Below are 13,919 nucleotides of genomic sequence, written 5' to 3' on the forward strand. Positions count from 1 at the left end.
AAGGAACGAAAGTAGAAATAAAATGAAAGCGAGAAGTTATCAAACAAGGTCGTTGTGGCCGCCTGGTTAGTCGACTTACTCGAGTAAGTCACCACGCCCGTGTTTTTGCAGAAATTGCAGTTTTAACACACACAAAAAATCTATAACGGGCTGGCCCAGGTCGGAGTTGGGGGTGTGCGCCGGTTTGCGATTAACACAGTAACGGGCGCAGCGGGCGCCAAATAGGAAACAGCCACGCGCGCGTCAAATAGGGTTCGCCTAGGGTTTTCCCAGGAACCTTTCCTGAACCGAGATCGGTCGAACACTTTACGGGCCGGCCCAGAACGCTCGCTCGGTGGTCTCGAAGCGTCGATAAGTCGATAAAAAGAGCGCGAATGCTATTTGTTGCAGTAAGCAAGCCGGTAACTCTCTCGCTGCGACCTTGACCAGTAACTGGCCGGCCCACTTGCGCACCCTTCGAAGGAAAATACCGAAAAAAAAGGGAGTAGCACGGGGGGAGGGGGTGTTCGAACCGTGGCTGCTAAAACAATTTTCACCACGGCTAGCCACCTGCTACAGTCGGGTTTGTGAACACATAATAGTGCGGGACGTAGTTGAGGCGAACTTAGCCCGAGTTTCATTGGTTTTTTCTTTTTTTTTGTTTTTTGACAGGGTTTTCTTTGTTTTTGTTTTTGTTCCTTTTTTATTATTCATTTTTTTCCTTTTTCTTCTCCACTTTTTTGGTTTTATTTTTCTTCTCCATTTTTTGTTTTTTCTTATGTTTTTTTTTCACTCTACATTTTTGTATATGTCAAAAAAAATTAATAAGTGATCAATATTTTTTGTATACACGTTCAACATTGTCCAAATTTCAAATACTTGTTCAACATTTTTTCGAATACATGTTCATCATATTTCAAATACTCATTCAACATTGTTTTAATACTTATTCAAAAAAATTCAACTTCTTGTTCAACATTTTTAATGCTTATTCAACATTATAAAATCCTTGTTCAAAATTTTTCAAATACTCATTCAACATTTTTAATACTTATTCAACATTTGAAAATACTTGTTCAACATTTTTCAAATACTCGTTCTACATTTTTTTTAATACTTATTCAACATTTGTCAAATACTTGTTCAACATCTTTAATACTTTATTCAACACTTTCAAATACTTTCTTAACGTTTTTAATACCTATTCAATTTTTCAAATACTTGTTCAACAATTTTTTTAATATTTTTTAGAAATTGTTTTGTGTGTGTGTGTGTGTGTGTGTGTCTATATATATAAGTACAAAAATAAAGCAAAAAACGAGAACACAGAAAAAAAACATAAAAACAGGCCTTTGCATCCCGCGCAGCTGGGCCTTCCCATCTGGGCTCCCCCCGACGCGAGCCGCCAGGTGTAAGGCGATAAATAGGGGTTCCCCGCAAAGAGCGGCGAATAGGAAATTTCGCAGTAATGCTACACTCACGGTGGGATTTTTACGGACTTCACGGGGTAGCAAACATGGGGGATTAGGATTGGGTTGGGGGGGGGGGGGGGGGGGGGCGCACCCTTCCTGAAAATCAGGGGGGCTAGTTTGATTAGATGGAACAACCCCGTATTAGTCCCGTAAAAGCCCGTGAGTCTACCATTTTCGGAAATTTCGTATATCATGGGGATGCCTTTTAGGTTTCCGTGGCACTTTATGGATAGTGGGCTGGCCCAAGTACGTAAGTGAAAAGGCCACTACAGCTTTTAAATGCAAATGATCCATCTCTCTCTCTCTCTCTAAAGAAATTGAAAGAAATCCCAATCAATTATGAAAAAAATCGCAACTTTCCCAATAAAAAAACTTACTGCGATCATTGTAAAAAATGTGTACTGGAAATAATCTGTACTCGCCAAAGTAATAAGAATGTACATATGCACGTCGATGCTATTTCCTTGCTTCTACTTGTTTTCAGCATCTTCCAGAAATTAAAGTTTCTTCTTTTTCAGTACCCTAATTCTTCCATATATTTGCAAAAGGAAGCGAAATATAGCAGCAACGTGCATAAACATGCAGCATCCTAATATCTATATAAAATAAAATGTAAGATGACTAAGAATTACACACAAGGTGTGGCCGCTCTTCCTATTTTCACACGTTTTTTTTGCTAGCCTTTCTATTTTCACATGTCATTTGCACTGCCCTAAATTCGCATACACACAAACAAAAGAGTTGCACTATCCCTGTTTTCTTGTGGGTACTCAGTTATTACACTACCCCACAAGTTGCTCAAAAAACAGCTATTAAACTACCCTACAAAAGCAGGTAGTCACTTAACACTGCCCTACAAATATATGTTCGCTTAGCCTGGAAGCAAGAAAGATATATGCGTGTCACTGCAAGTATATAACAAGCCCCCCTCCCTCCTCTACATCCATCCATCGTAAAATCCATTTTGAAGGTCTTAATCTTTCACATGTTTTTTTTTTGCTAGCCTTTCTATTTTCACATGTCATTTGCACTGCCCTAAATTCACGCACACACAAACAAAAGAGTTGCACTATCCCTGTTTTCTTGTGGGTACTCAGTTATTACACTACCCTAAAAGTTGCTAAAAATAGTTATTACACTACCCTACAAAAGCAGGTAGTCACTTACACCACCCTACAAAAATCTGCTCGCTTAGCCTGGAAGCAAGAAAGATATACGTGTGTTACTGCGAGTATATAACAAGCCCCCCTCCCTCCTCTACACTCATCCATCATACAATCCACCTTGAAGGTCTTAATCTATCATACAACCCTCTTAGACTCTTAGTCTCTCACAAGAAACTAAATGGATCGGTCCATGAAGGTCTTTGTGGTCGTCTTCCTGCTTCTTGTGGCCACAGGTATATATGCTGTACTATTTAAGATAACTGTAAATTCTGCTATAGTTTATGAGTATACGTGAGATGACTGATTTGCTCTATCAATTTGCCCGTGTAGGGTTCCAGGGAGCAGTGCAGGTAGCTTTGGCGAGGGATTGTAGGTCACAGAGCAAAACGTTTGTGGGGCTGTGCGTGAGCGACACCAACTGTGCAAGTGTTTGCCTGACCGAGCATTTCCCCGGAGGCAAGTGCGACGGCTATCGGCGATGTTTCTGCACCAAGGACTGCTAGATGGCCTTGTTTTCTTCTCGCTTACATGCTTCCGTGTAATAATAACTGAATAATACTAGATCTGAATCTATGCATGTATGATGCATATGTGAGTGCTACTCCTAGAAGTACATGCACATCATATAATCCGAACAAAGTTTCAGCGGGGAACCAGTTCAAGTTGAATAATCCAACACTCCGGAACTGGAGCTGCTACCGTTTTCAGGGTTGAAACGAATATAAGCTTAAAAACTGGAAAATGAGACATGAAGTTTGACTAGGAGGGAAGCAATTTTTGTAAGAAAGAAAAGTGAAGCGTGGAAGTAGACCTCGCACCACACCTGAAGATTTGACCTAGAACTTCTCTAGAGCCAAAAGCACCTAGCTATATAATAGAAATTCAATGTATGAACTTGCGAAATACTGGCAAAAATGGAACAACGCAAAAGGCTGCAGCCAGAAGATGAATCTGGACAGACAGCTTAGTCTGGGTTGAGACGCAGGCATATCAATCCTTGCTGTACACGGTAACATGGTTTGGCAGTTTGGCAATGAATAATCATCCATAATATCCACTAGGGAGAAATAAGGTTGCATACAGTGCTAATGAACAAACGAAACATGTTCTATAAATAACACTAGGTCTAAACAGATTACAAGAGTTGTTTCAGAAAATAAAACAGATTACAAGAATCAAACTTGCAGGAGTAACTTTTGCAGAATCGCTGCTATTTTTACACAAGTATTGTGGAGATAGAGATCTAAGGAGTAGTTCACTAATCTACACATTTTAGACCAATTTATTGTGTTGAGCTACCTCAGTCAGACAAAATATGTGAGGATGGACGACAGGCCCAAGGTGCCATTTTTACAGCTCAGTTCAATAATTTGGCTAAATCTGTGGCTTCGTGAAAGTAATTTTTAAATCTGTAGTTTTCCTCAAAAGTTTTTCTACCAGAGTGTATACAGTTTTCTGAACAAATACAGTTTCACCATGTAGGGTCTGAGACAAGAGAGACGTGCCGTAGACATCCAAGCTGTAGCTTGCCGTATGCAAGGCCTAAACATCCAGCATTTTATTTCTTCGTGCCCCAACCACTGAACCCTCGGCAGTTCTAACCCTATTAAATTAAAGTACAAAGTGAAGAAATCATGGTGAATTGATAGTTTTGTCTTATAAAGCTTTATGCTTAGCTTATCCTAAAGCCTATAGTCTGTCTAACTACATATGAGATCTCTGACTTTCAGAACTGTTATTTTATAATGGAGGCTCACACATATTTTTGGCCTGGTTTGCCCACAGCCAAGGAAAAATCATTTACAAATAAATTTAGCCCGAGAAGAGAGCAGCAAACTAATACAGATATAATATTGATCCAAAAAACTTGCTAAACAGTTAACTTTCGGAACAACAGAAATGAACATTGTACTGGAACTAAGTCAGCCAAAAACATTATTTCAAGCAGTGACACAAAAATATATACAGAAGAACCTGGTTGTGAAGAACCTAAGAAACAAATCAATAAATCTACTTATGAAAATTCTATTCAACACCTACCTAGAGATGGAAAGTCAGTGTGTAGAGCAAAGCTCTTCATTAGGTAGTAATGCTGCAATTGATAACTCCTAGCAAAACCGTAAAAAGATTGTAGGAGTGAACCCTGGATATGACAAACCTTAGAACACTTTTTTCTTGCTACTACTTTCGACAACAAGTGTCCCCTTTCTCTTTCCCTTTTGTTATTTCACAGAAAAGCTCCATTGGCCTTTCGTTGTATCAGCAAGGCCTGGAACACTATCCTCCTTGTGCACGAATTCATGTGGATGGGAGAAGATAAATCATATGCAAATTGAAATAATGAGTAATACATACTACCAGGGAAGCTGTTGATCCACAATACATGGCATGTTTGTAGTGCAGGATTCAACAAGAATTTAACATTAGTAAGTTTATTTCCTCAAGGAATAGGAACATTCTCACATCCCAAATCAGACCTAAAGACGTTGATAATTGTCTGATCTTAGTACAAAACGCAGACTGAACAAGCCAGGTTCAGAAACATAGTTATTAACATGACATGATGAAGAACCAATTCGTAACTGTGCCATGCTTTCTTTCTTATCTACTAGATGACGACCAAAACATATTCAAATTTAGAAAATATTAGCAACTACCAAACTGCAAGTGGCATACTATAGTGGACACCAAACATCCAGTTAGAGTGTTAGAAAAACAACACAGGAACAAGACTTGCCAACTTGCTTTGCAGACTCCAGAGAGAAAACTTCATTGTGCAAAAAGCGGTTAAATACTATTTAAGCTTGTTCTTGGTTATTGCAATCTGAATCTAGTGGGCACTTCCCCTTTGAGAGTGGCAGCATAGTCTTCAGCGAGGCGAGGCGCAGCTTCCTTGTGAGGACGTATGAACTTCTCCACGAATACCTTCTCGCTCACCTGGGCTGCGGTGTAGAAGCTTCGGTTAGGCTTTAGCAATCCATGTTCTTTAAGAAACTTCACAACATAGTACCGAGGTTTGAGCCGAGCCTCTAAGCTACAAGCGAGCATTGCCGGCCTGTGAGCAATGTACTCCGGCTCTAACCCAACCTCCGACATCAAGAATTCCGACATGCGCAGCAGCCTCTCCTGGGAGTTCCTCAGCACCACCGGAAGCTTGGCAACAGCAATGGCCACCTCAGCTTCCGACCACCTGAATGTCTTCTTCAGGAACTCCACCTTAGCAGCAATCTTCTCCTCGCTGAGGAATGCAACAGCCAGCAGCGCGTGCCTGAACATCGCAGAGCCACGGGGCACACCGACATCTTCGGCACGCGCCACCATGGCCTGGATGCGCTCTGGCTTGCTGGTGAGCAGCCTCGGCACGGGGATGCATAGCTTGGCAATATCACAGTCACCTAACCCGCACTCCCGGAGGAGCGCGACGTTGGGCTTGACAACGTTCTCCAGGTCGGAGCTGAGGAGGTAGGAGTTGTACTTGAGCGCCTGGAGGAGGTTCTCGAAGGAGCCGAAGAGGGGGACGTAGTACTGCAGCTTGGAGATGATGGTGGGGCGGCGGAAGCGGGCGGGGTCGACCAGGACGAGGCGGGCGATCTGGGACGGGGAGAGCCCGAGGTCCCGGAGCTCGGCGAGGCGCGGGGCCAGGGTCTTGTCGACCTCGGAGCAGAGGAGGAGAGGGTCGTACACGACGACGGCGGCGACGTCGGCGTCGGAGAGGCCGAGGTCGGAGAGGAAGGCGAGGACGGCCTCGGGCTTGGAGGGGGACTTGAGGCGGGAGAGGACCTTGGAGGCCTTGACGGCCTGCGCCAGGGTGAGGTGGCAAGACGTGACGAGGTAGTCCTCCATGGCGAACGGAGCAGGGCTAGCCGACGCTGCCACGGCGGCGGTGGCGGCGAATCGGGTGTTGGAGAAGAGGCATCGGTGGCGGAACGCGAGTATGGCACTTGTGGCGCGGGGACGGAGAGAGAGGAGGAGGACGTGTTTCTTGAGGAGAAGCATGGCTGGCGGCGGCGGCGGAGGCGACAGCGGGGGGAGGGCACGGCGCCGGCGAGAGTCGTAAGAAAGAAAAGTAAAGTGTGGAAGTAGACCTAGCACCACCTGAAGATTTGGCCAAGACTTAGAGCATCTCCAGCCGTTGAGCCTCTCAGAACGCATTTTTTTCGCCGTTTGAGGGGCTGCCAGCGAAAATTTTAGGACGTGGGTGAAAAAATTTCACACGTTGTCCCTCCCACCCTCTCGTCTGTCTCTCCTCTGCTCCTCCTCCTTTCCATTCACCACAACCCGCTGCTGCAGCCACCTCCGGACCTCGTCGCCGCCACGTCCTTGCTGGCCGCCGACTCCTTCTTGTCCTTGAAGAACCCGAAGACCGGCCGCGAGCAGACCGGCACGTTGAGCACCACGGGCGCCACGCGGACGCCGGACGAGTAGGACCTGGCCACGGCGTGGAGGCTGCACGGGGAGCTGCAGATGCGCTCCAGGCCCTGCTGGAAGACGATCTTGCCCGAGGAGTTCATGCGCGGGGAGTCCACGGAGAGGCACCTAGACGCGTTCTGCCTGGGCGGCAACGGTCGGCGGCACGCGGGGTTGTGGGCCGCGCGGCTGGACATGGAGTGGCGGTGCAAGGAGCGGCCACGGCGAGCTCCGCCCCTGCCTCGCCGTCGCGTTCGACATCGCCGAGAAGACCTGGGCGCGGTGTCGTGGCGTCCCGGACCGTCGTGCCGAGCGCGCCCGTCCGGCTGCTGCTGCCCGTGCATGCCCGGCCACGCAGAGGCGGGCGCGGGCGAGCTCCGCCCCGGCCCGCTCAAGCGCTGGTCGGACTGGGGCCTCGGTTGGCTGGTCTCCAAGAAGCTCGGCTTCGCCGGCGACCTGGAGATGAATGAGGAGGAGGCGGCCACGCTCGGCCGCCATAGCAGGGACACCGGGGCCGGCCACGCAGAGGCGGGCGCGGGCGAGCTTCGCCCCGGCCACGCGCGACAAGTGCGAGCTCCGGCCATGGCTCCTCCCCGTGCAGCTCGGCGCGCAGAGTTCTCTTCCACTAGGCAGAAGGAAAGAGAAAAGAGATGATAGAGAGGAGGAGAGGAGAGGAGAGAGAGGGGTGGGTGGCTGACGTGGGCCAATTAGATTGGTTAAACAAAAGCACCGGTGCCCCCAGATGCCCCCGATGGCCTGGGTGTGGGCTGGGCTCGCCGGCGGTATTTTTTTGTCTAATCCAGTGAAAAGTGAGGTCCTGGGGGCCTTAGTGGGGTGTTTTTTGCCCGCCGGCGCCCAAAAGGTGGCTTGGGGGCTTCTTGGGGGCACTAGTGGAGATGCTCCTAGTGTAGAACCAAAAGTACAACGCAAAAAGACTGCACACAAAAGATGAAATTGGGCAGAAAAGAAAATTCCAGCTTAGTCTGGGTTGAGACGCAGGCATATCAATCCTTGGCAGTTTGAAACTGAATAACCATTCATAGTATGCCACTAGGGAGAAATACGGTTGCATGCATTGCTAATGAACAAACAAAACATATCCCAGATTTTCAGGCCTAAACAGATTTCCAGAATCAAACTTGCAGGGGTAACTTCTGCAGAATTGCTGCTAATTTTGCAAAAGTATAGAGGAGAATAGAGATTTAAGAATCTAATCTACCAATTTACATATTTTAGACCGATTTATTGTGTTGAGCTACAGGACATATGTCAGGCTACCACATACTCTGATTCCCCTGTTCCAGCGTGCCTGAAGATATGAGAGCCGTTGATCCTCCATCGGGCGATCCTGAGCCTACCCCGCGTTGTTGTTCACTTCCTGAAAAGCGGGTTTACCTTTCTGTTGCTGCTTTCCTTCAGCTAGCGTTGTAATGGCTATATAGCCACCCTTTTCCTTTGCTTAGAGACATCATATTGTAATCGGGTTGAACCCCTAAAGCCGCCTGTGGCGTGCGGAGCTACTTTCCCCTTTCCTACGCAATACAAACCCTAACTCAATTCCCCAATTCCCTCTGAAACTGTGATGATTTAGTGTTAAATTCAATGAATCCTTGTCTAGTTCCTGACAATTGGTATTAGAGGCCAGTCTTTCCTCGGTGCCGGTGTTGATTTGGGGCGGTGTGAGGTTGGTTTCGGCTGTAAAATCCCTCTCTCCCCTCGAATCTGGCGGCGGCGAATTCTGGAGAAGGTCGGAGTGGCAGCGATCGGGTACAGTCAGAGCTACAGCCTGGTTGCCTGAGATTCTTCCTCGGGTGGTAAAATCCCAGCTCATGTGGTCCAACCGTGTACCATCGGAGGTGGGCGCAGGTGGCGGCGTAGGCGGCGGTGAGTAGCGGACCGACATCACTCCCTCCCATCCCACCCCCTGTTCTTGTTAAGGGCCTCGGTGGGCGCAAGAAGCCATGTCTGGGCCGCCAGAATCCACAACAGCGGCGGATTTGCAGCTGCAGTAGCTAGAACTGGACATCAAGGCATTGCAGCACAACTGGGAGCAAGATCGCAAGGAATTTCAGGCTATGGTCAACAGGAATTTTGCTACTATGCAAACAAACTTTGACAAGATCCCGACAAATTTCAGACGGTTGTTGCTTGAACCAGAGCCTGAAGAGCAGTCAGTGGACCAATCGGAGCAGGGCAGTGCACAGAACAAGGCACCAGAAGTACAAACTCCTGTGATTCCGGTAGGACGGCCAAAGCAATTGTTGCCCAACACCCCTCCTGCAGGAGTTGGACATGAAAAAGAGCAACATGTAGTACGAGGATCTGCAGTTCTGAAAGATCACACTGGCAAGGAGCTGAATTTAGATGGAACACCAAAGATGCCATATAGACATCGCAATTTTGGTAGTAATAAGGAAGTGGCTCCTGCAATTGGAACATGTGCAGTACAGCAACAACAACATCTTCTCCTTATAGAGGATGCAAACCTTGAGGAATGGCCTGATGGACATAGACACAGGCAGTACACACCTCAGGATAACAGGAGAACTGTGTTGACAGTGAAACCAGCAAAGCTGAATATTTCTGAGTTTGAGGGGAATGACTCTGAGTCATGGATTCAGAACTTGGAACAGTATTTTGCTGCAGCTAGAACACCAATTGAACACAGAACTGAATTAGCAGTGTCATATCTGAAAGGCCCTGATGTGCAATGGTGGAGGGGCACTGGTTATGCTCTCAGTAATGTGCCCTGGCACAAGTTCTGCTCTTATCTCTCTGAGGGATTTGCTACAGAATCAGTGTGTGATGTGGTGAGCTCCTTTCATGCAGCACAACAAACTTCTACAGTGGTTGTCTATGTGGATAAGTTTGAGCACTTGATGAATATCATGAGGAGAGAAAATCCTGGTATACCTGACGATTACTATGTCACAAGCTTTGTGTCTGAGCTGACTCCTTACATTAAGAGCCATGTGGAATGTTTCAAGCCTAAGGATATGCAAACTGTTGTCTGGTATGCTAGAAGAATGGAAAAAGCCCAAATTCCAGTGCAACCAGTGCAAACTAGAGCTTATGTGCCACAACCAAGGAGGCAAATGATCTTTGAGCAACCAAAGATACCTACAGTCCAGCCACTGCAAAACAGAAACACAATCATTCAACAAGCTAAACATAATCAGGTTTGCTATAAATGCAGGGAACCTTGGGTACCTGGCCACAGGCAAGTGTGTAAAATGAGGCAAAAGGCTCAAATTCAAGCTTTACAAGCTCAAGAAGCAGAATGGCCTAAAACTATTTATGGAACTGATTTTGAAGATCCAGATTTAGAGAATATGGAGCCTCCAGCAGCTGATGCAGTCCTGCAAGTATCAATGCATGCAGCTATGGGAATTGGGGCAGCCAAAAATACCTTTATCTTAACAGTAAAGGTGGGCAGCACTATTGCAACAACACTAGTTGATAGTGGTAGTACTTCTACATTTGTCTCACCTGAAAGGGATGCTAAACTACCTATTACTCCTGTTGCAACACCTAAAGTGAAAGTGGTAGTGGCTAGTGGAGGAGTTTTGTGGAGTGAATTCATGTCTCAGAATTGCCCCTATGAAATACAAGGCCAAAAATTCTCTGACAGTTTCAGGGTGTTAAAACTCAAAGGGTATGATATGATTTTGGGAGTGGACTGGCTGAGGAAATATAGTCCTATCCAAATGGATTTTATTAAGATGCGGTTGAAGGTGTCCACAAATAATGGACAAATGGTTACTTTTGTGGATGAAATTGTACCTCTGACACAACCTACTGCTGCTGATAACAATACTGATAGATTGTTGGAACAAGCAGTTTGTGGATTTTTCTTGCTAACTACCTGTTGTGTGGAACTGGTAGCAGAAATCCAAGAAGTCCCTCCAGATCTGCAGCCTCTCTTACAACAATATGAACAGTTGTTCCAAGAACCTACTGAGCTACCTCCCAACAGACCCTGTGATCATAGAATTCCTCTAATGGAAGGAGCCAAGGTAGTAAATCAAAGGCCATATAGAATGCCTCATCACTAGAAGGAAATACTGGAAAGAATTATAAAGGACCTTTTAAAAGCTGGTGTAATTCGACCTAGCACTAGTCCTTTTTCCTCACTGGTGCTACTGGTCAAAAAGAAAGATGGTTCATGGAGGCTCTTCACTGATTATAGGAAACTCAATTCCATCACAATAAAAAATAAGTACCCCATACCAGTGATAGAAGATATGTTAGACCAGTTGAGAGGAGCCAAAAAAAATCCAAGATTGATCTCAGAAATGGTTATCATCAAATCAGGATGGTTGAAGAAGATATTCACAAAACTGCATTTTCCACTTACATGGGCCTGTTTGAATATCTAGTGATGTCATTTGGCCTCACTAATGCCCCCCCTACATTCCAGGCCCTCATGAATATGCTATTTGGTCCCTTGAAGTTTTTAGTAGTGTTCTTTGATGATATTCTAGTGTTCAGTATTTCCATGAAAAAGCACAAAGAACACTTAACTCAAGTATTTGATATTTTGCAAGCCAACAAGTTATATGCAAAAATGGAAAGTGTTCCTTTGGACAACAGCAAGTGGAATATCTTGGACATATTATTAACCAAGAGGGGGTGGCTACTGATCCTTCCAAAATCCAGGCTATCCAGGAATGGCCAGCACCTAAAACTGTGACTGAGCTGAGGAGCTTTTTGGGCTTAAGTGGTTATTATAGGAGGTTCATAAAGGGATATGGTGTGGTGTGCAGACCCCTGTTTGATTGTCTTAGGAAAGATGCCTTTGTGTGGGGAACAGAACAAGATAAAGCTTTTGCAGTCCTGAAAAAGAAACTCACCAACACCCCTGTTCTGGCCTTGCCTGATTTTTCAAAGCCCTTCATACTGGAGGCTGATGCTAGTGGGTATGGACTAGGAGCTGTGCTAATGCAGGAAGGAAGGCCTATATCTTATTTTAGCAAAACCATTGGGCCTAAAGCTGCTGCTATGTCAACTTATGACAAGGAGGCTGTTGCTATAGTAGAAGCTGTTAAGAAATGGAGACATTACTTTCTGGCAACTGCATTGGTTATCAGAACAGATCAAGAGAGCCTTAAATACATGCAGGAGCAAAAATTAGCTGAGGGCATTCAACATAAGTTATTGCTCAAGCTGTTAGGATACAACTTCACTGTGGAGTACAAGAAAGGCAAGGAAAACAGGGCTGCTGATACTTTGTCAAGGGTCAAGTATGTGGTGTCTATGCTCACTGCTAGCACCAATACACCCACTTGGGTCAAAGAGGTGGTTAAGAGTTACACTGGTGACAGCAAAATTAAGGAGCTTATTGTTGAATGTTCTATGGACAAGAAAAGTGATACTGCTTATTCTTTTAGAAATGGTCTTCTCAGATTTCACAACAAGATTGTAGTGGGTCCTGCCACTTCTCTCAGGCAGGACATATTAAAAACCTTCCACAATTCGGAATTGGGAGGTCACTCTGGAGAAAGAGCAACATATCACAGAGTAAAGCTGGTGTTTCACTCGCATGGCCTTAAGCAAGATGCTATACAGTTTGCCAAATCTTGTCCAGTTTGTCAGCTCAATAAAGCTGAGCACTGCCCTTATCCTGGCTTATTGGAGCCATTACCAGTTTCTGATTTTGCATGGGCACATGTAAGCATGGACTTTGTGGAAGGACTGCCTGTGTCTGAAAATAAGCATTTAATACTGGTGGTAGTGGATAGATTCACTAAGTATGCACATTTTATTGCAATGAAACATCCTATCACAGTACAATCTATGGCTAGAGCATTTTCTGAAACAGTGTTCAAGTTACATGGGATGCCACTAGTTATTGTGACAGACAGGGACAGAATATTCACCAGTAACTTGTGGCAGCAACTGTTCAAATCCCTCAAGATCAAGCTCCACATGAGTACTAGTTATCACCCATAGACCGATGGTCAAACTGAGAGTGTTAACCAATGTTTAGAAAACTATCTCAGGTGCATGTGTTTTCAGCAGCCTAGGAAATGGCATGGATGGTTAGCTCTAGCAGAGTGGTGGTACAATACCAGCTTTCACACGTCCTTGCAAATGACACCATTTCAGGCTCTATATGGATTTCCTCCTCCTATGTGAAGGAAATATGCCCTAGAGGCAATAATAAAGTTATTATTTATTTCCTTATATCATGATAAATGTTTATTATTCATGCTAGAATTGTATCAACCGGAAACTTGATACATGTGTGAATACATAAACAAACAGAGTGTCACTAGTATGCCTCTACTTGACTAGCTCGTTGATCAAAGATGGTTATGTTTCCTAGACATAGACATGAGTTGTCATTTGATTAACGGGATCACATCATTAGGAGAATGATGTGATTGACTTGACCCATTCCGTTAGCTTAGCACTCGATCGTTTAGTATGTTGCTATTGCTTTCTTCATGACTTATACATGTTCCGGAGGAACACTTTGTGTGCTACCAAACGTCACAACGTAACTGGGTGATTATAAAGGTGCTCTACAGGTGTCTCCGAAGGTACTTGTTGGGTTGGCGTATTTCAAGATTAGGATTTGTCACTCCGATTGTCGGAGAGGTATCTCTGGGCCCACTCGGTAATGCACATCACTATAAGCCTTGCAAGCATTGCAACTAATGAGCTAGTTGTGGGATGATGTATTACGGAACGAGTATAGAGACTTGCCGGTAACGAGATTGAACTAGGTATTGAGATACCGACAATCGAATCTCGGGCAAGTAACATACCGATGACAAAGGGAGCAACGTATGTTGTTATGCGGTTTGACCGATAAAGATCTTCGTAGAATATGTGGGAGCCAATATGAGCATCCAGGTTCCGCTATTGGTTATTGACCGGAGACGTGTCC

At 45.3% G+C, this 13,919-nt stretch overlaps 2 protein-coding genes across 3 annotated transcripts; one reads left to right on the top strand and one right to left on the bottom strand.

Moving 5' to 3' along the window:
* The first annotated feature begins 2,739 nt into the window (after positions 1-2,739).
* On the top strand, positions 2,740-3,288 carry LOC123168928 (defensin Tk-AMP-D6). Its single transcript, XM_044586792.1, has 2 exons — positions 2,740-2,850; positions 2,948-3,288. The coding sequence occupies exons 1-2, from the start codon at positions 2,796-2,798 to the stop codon at positions 3,118-3,120; spliced, it is 228 nt and encodes a 75-aa protein (XP_044442727.1). The 5' UTR covers positions 2,740-2,795; the 3' UTR covers positions 3,121-3,288.
* A 387-nt stretch (positions 3,289-3,675) lies between these two features.
* On the bottom strand, positions 3,676-6,710 carry LOC123169455 (uncharacterized). 2 transcript variants are annotated; one of them, XM_044587338.1, is made up of 2 exons: positions 5,628-6,710; positions 3,676-5,559 (listed from the first exon to the last, which is right to left on the bottom strand). In XM_044587338.1, the coding sequence occupies exons 1-2, from the start codon at positions 6,611-6,613 to the stop codon at positions 5,487-5,489; spliced, it is 1,059 nt and encodes a 352-aa protein (XP_044443273.1). In that variant the 5' UTR covers positions 6,614-6,710; the 3' UTR covers positions 3,676-5,486. The 2 variants fall into 2 exon arrangements, with proteins under 2 accessions (XP_044443273.1, XP_044443272.1); XM_044587337.1 differs by having other exon boundaries at positions 3,684-6,708.
* Between the last annotated feature and the right edge of the window lie 7,209 nt (positions 6,711-13,919).

Source organism: Triticum aestivum, chromosome 7D (assembly GCF_018294505.1).
Source record: "Triticum aestivum cultivar Chinese Spring chromosome 7D, IWGSC CS RefSeq v2.1, whole genome shotgun sequence".
Classification (NCBI taxonomy): Eukaryota; Viridiplantae; Streptophyta; class Magnoliopsida; order Poales; family Poaceae; genus Triticum; species Triticum aestivum.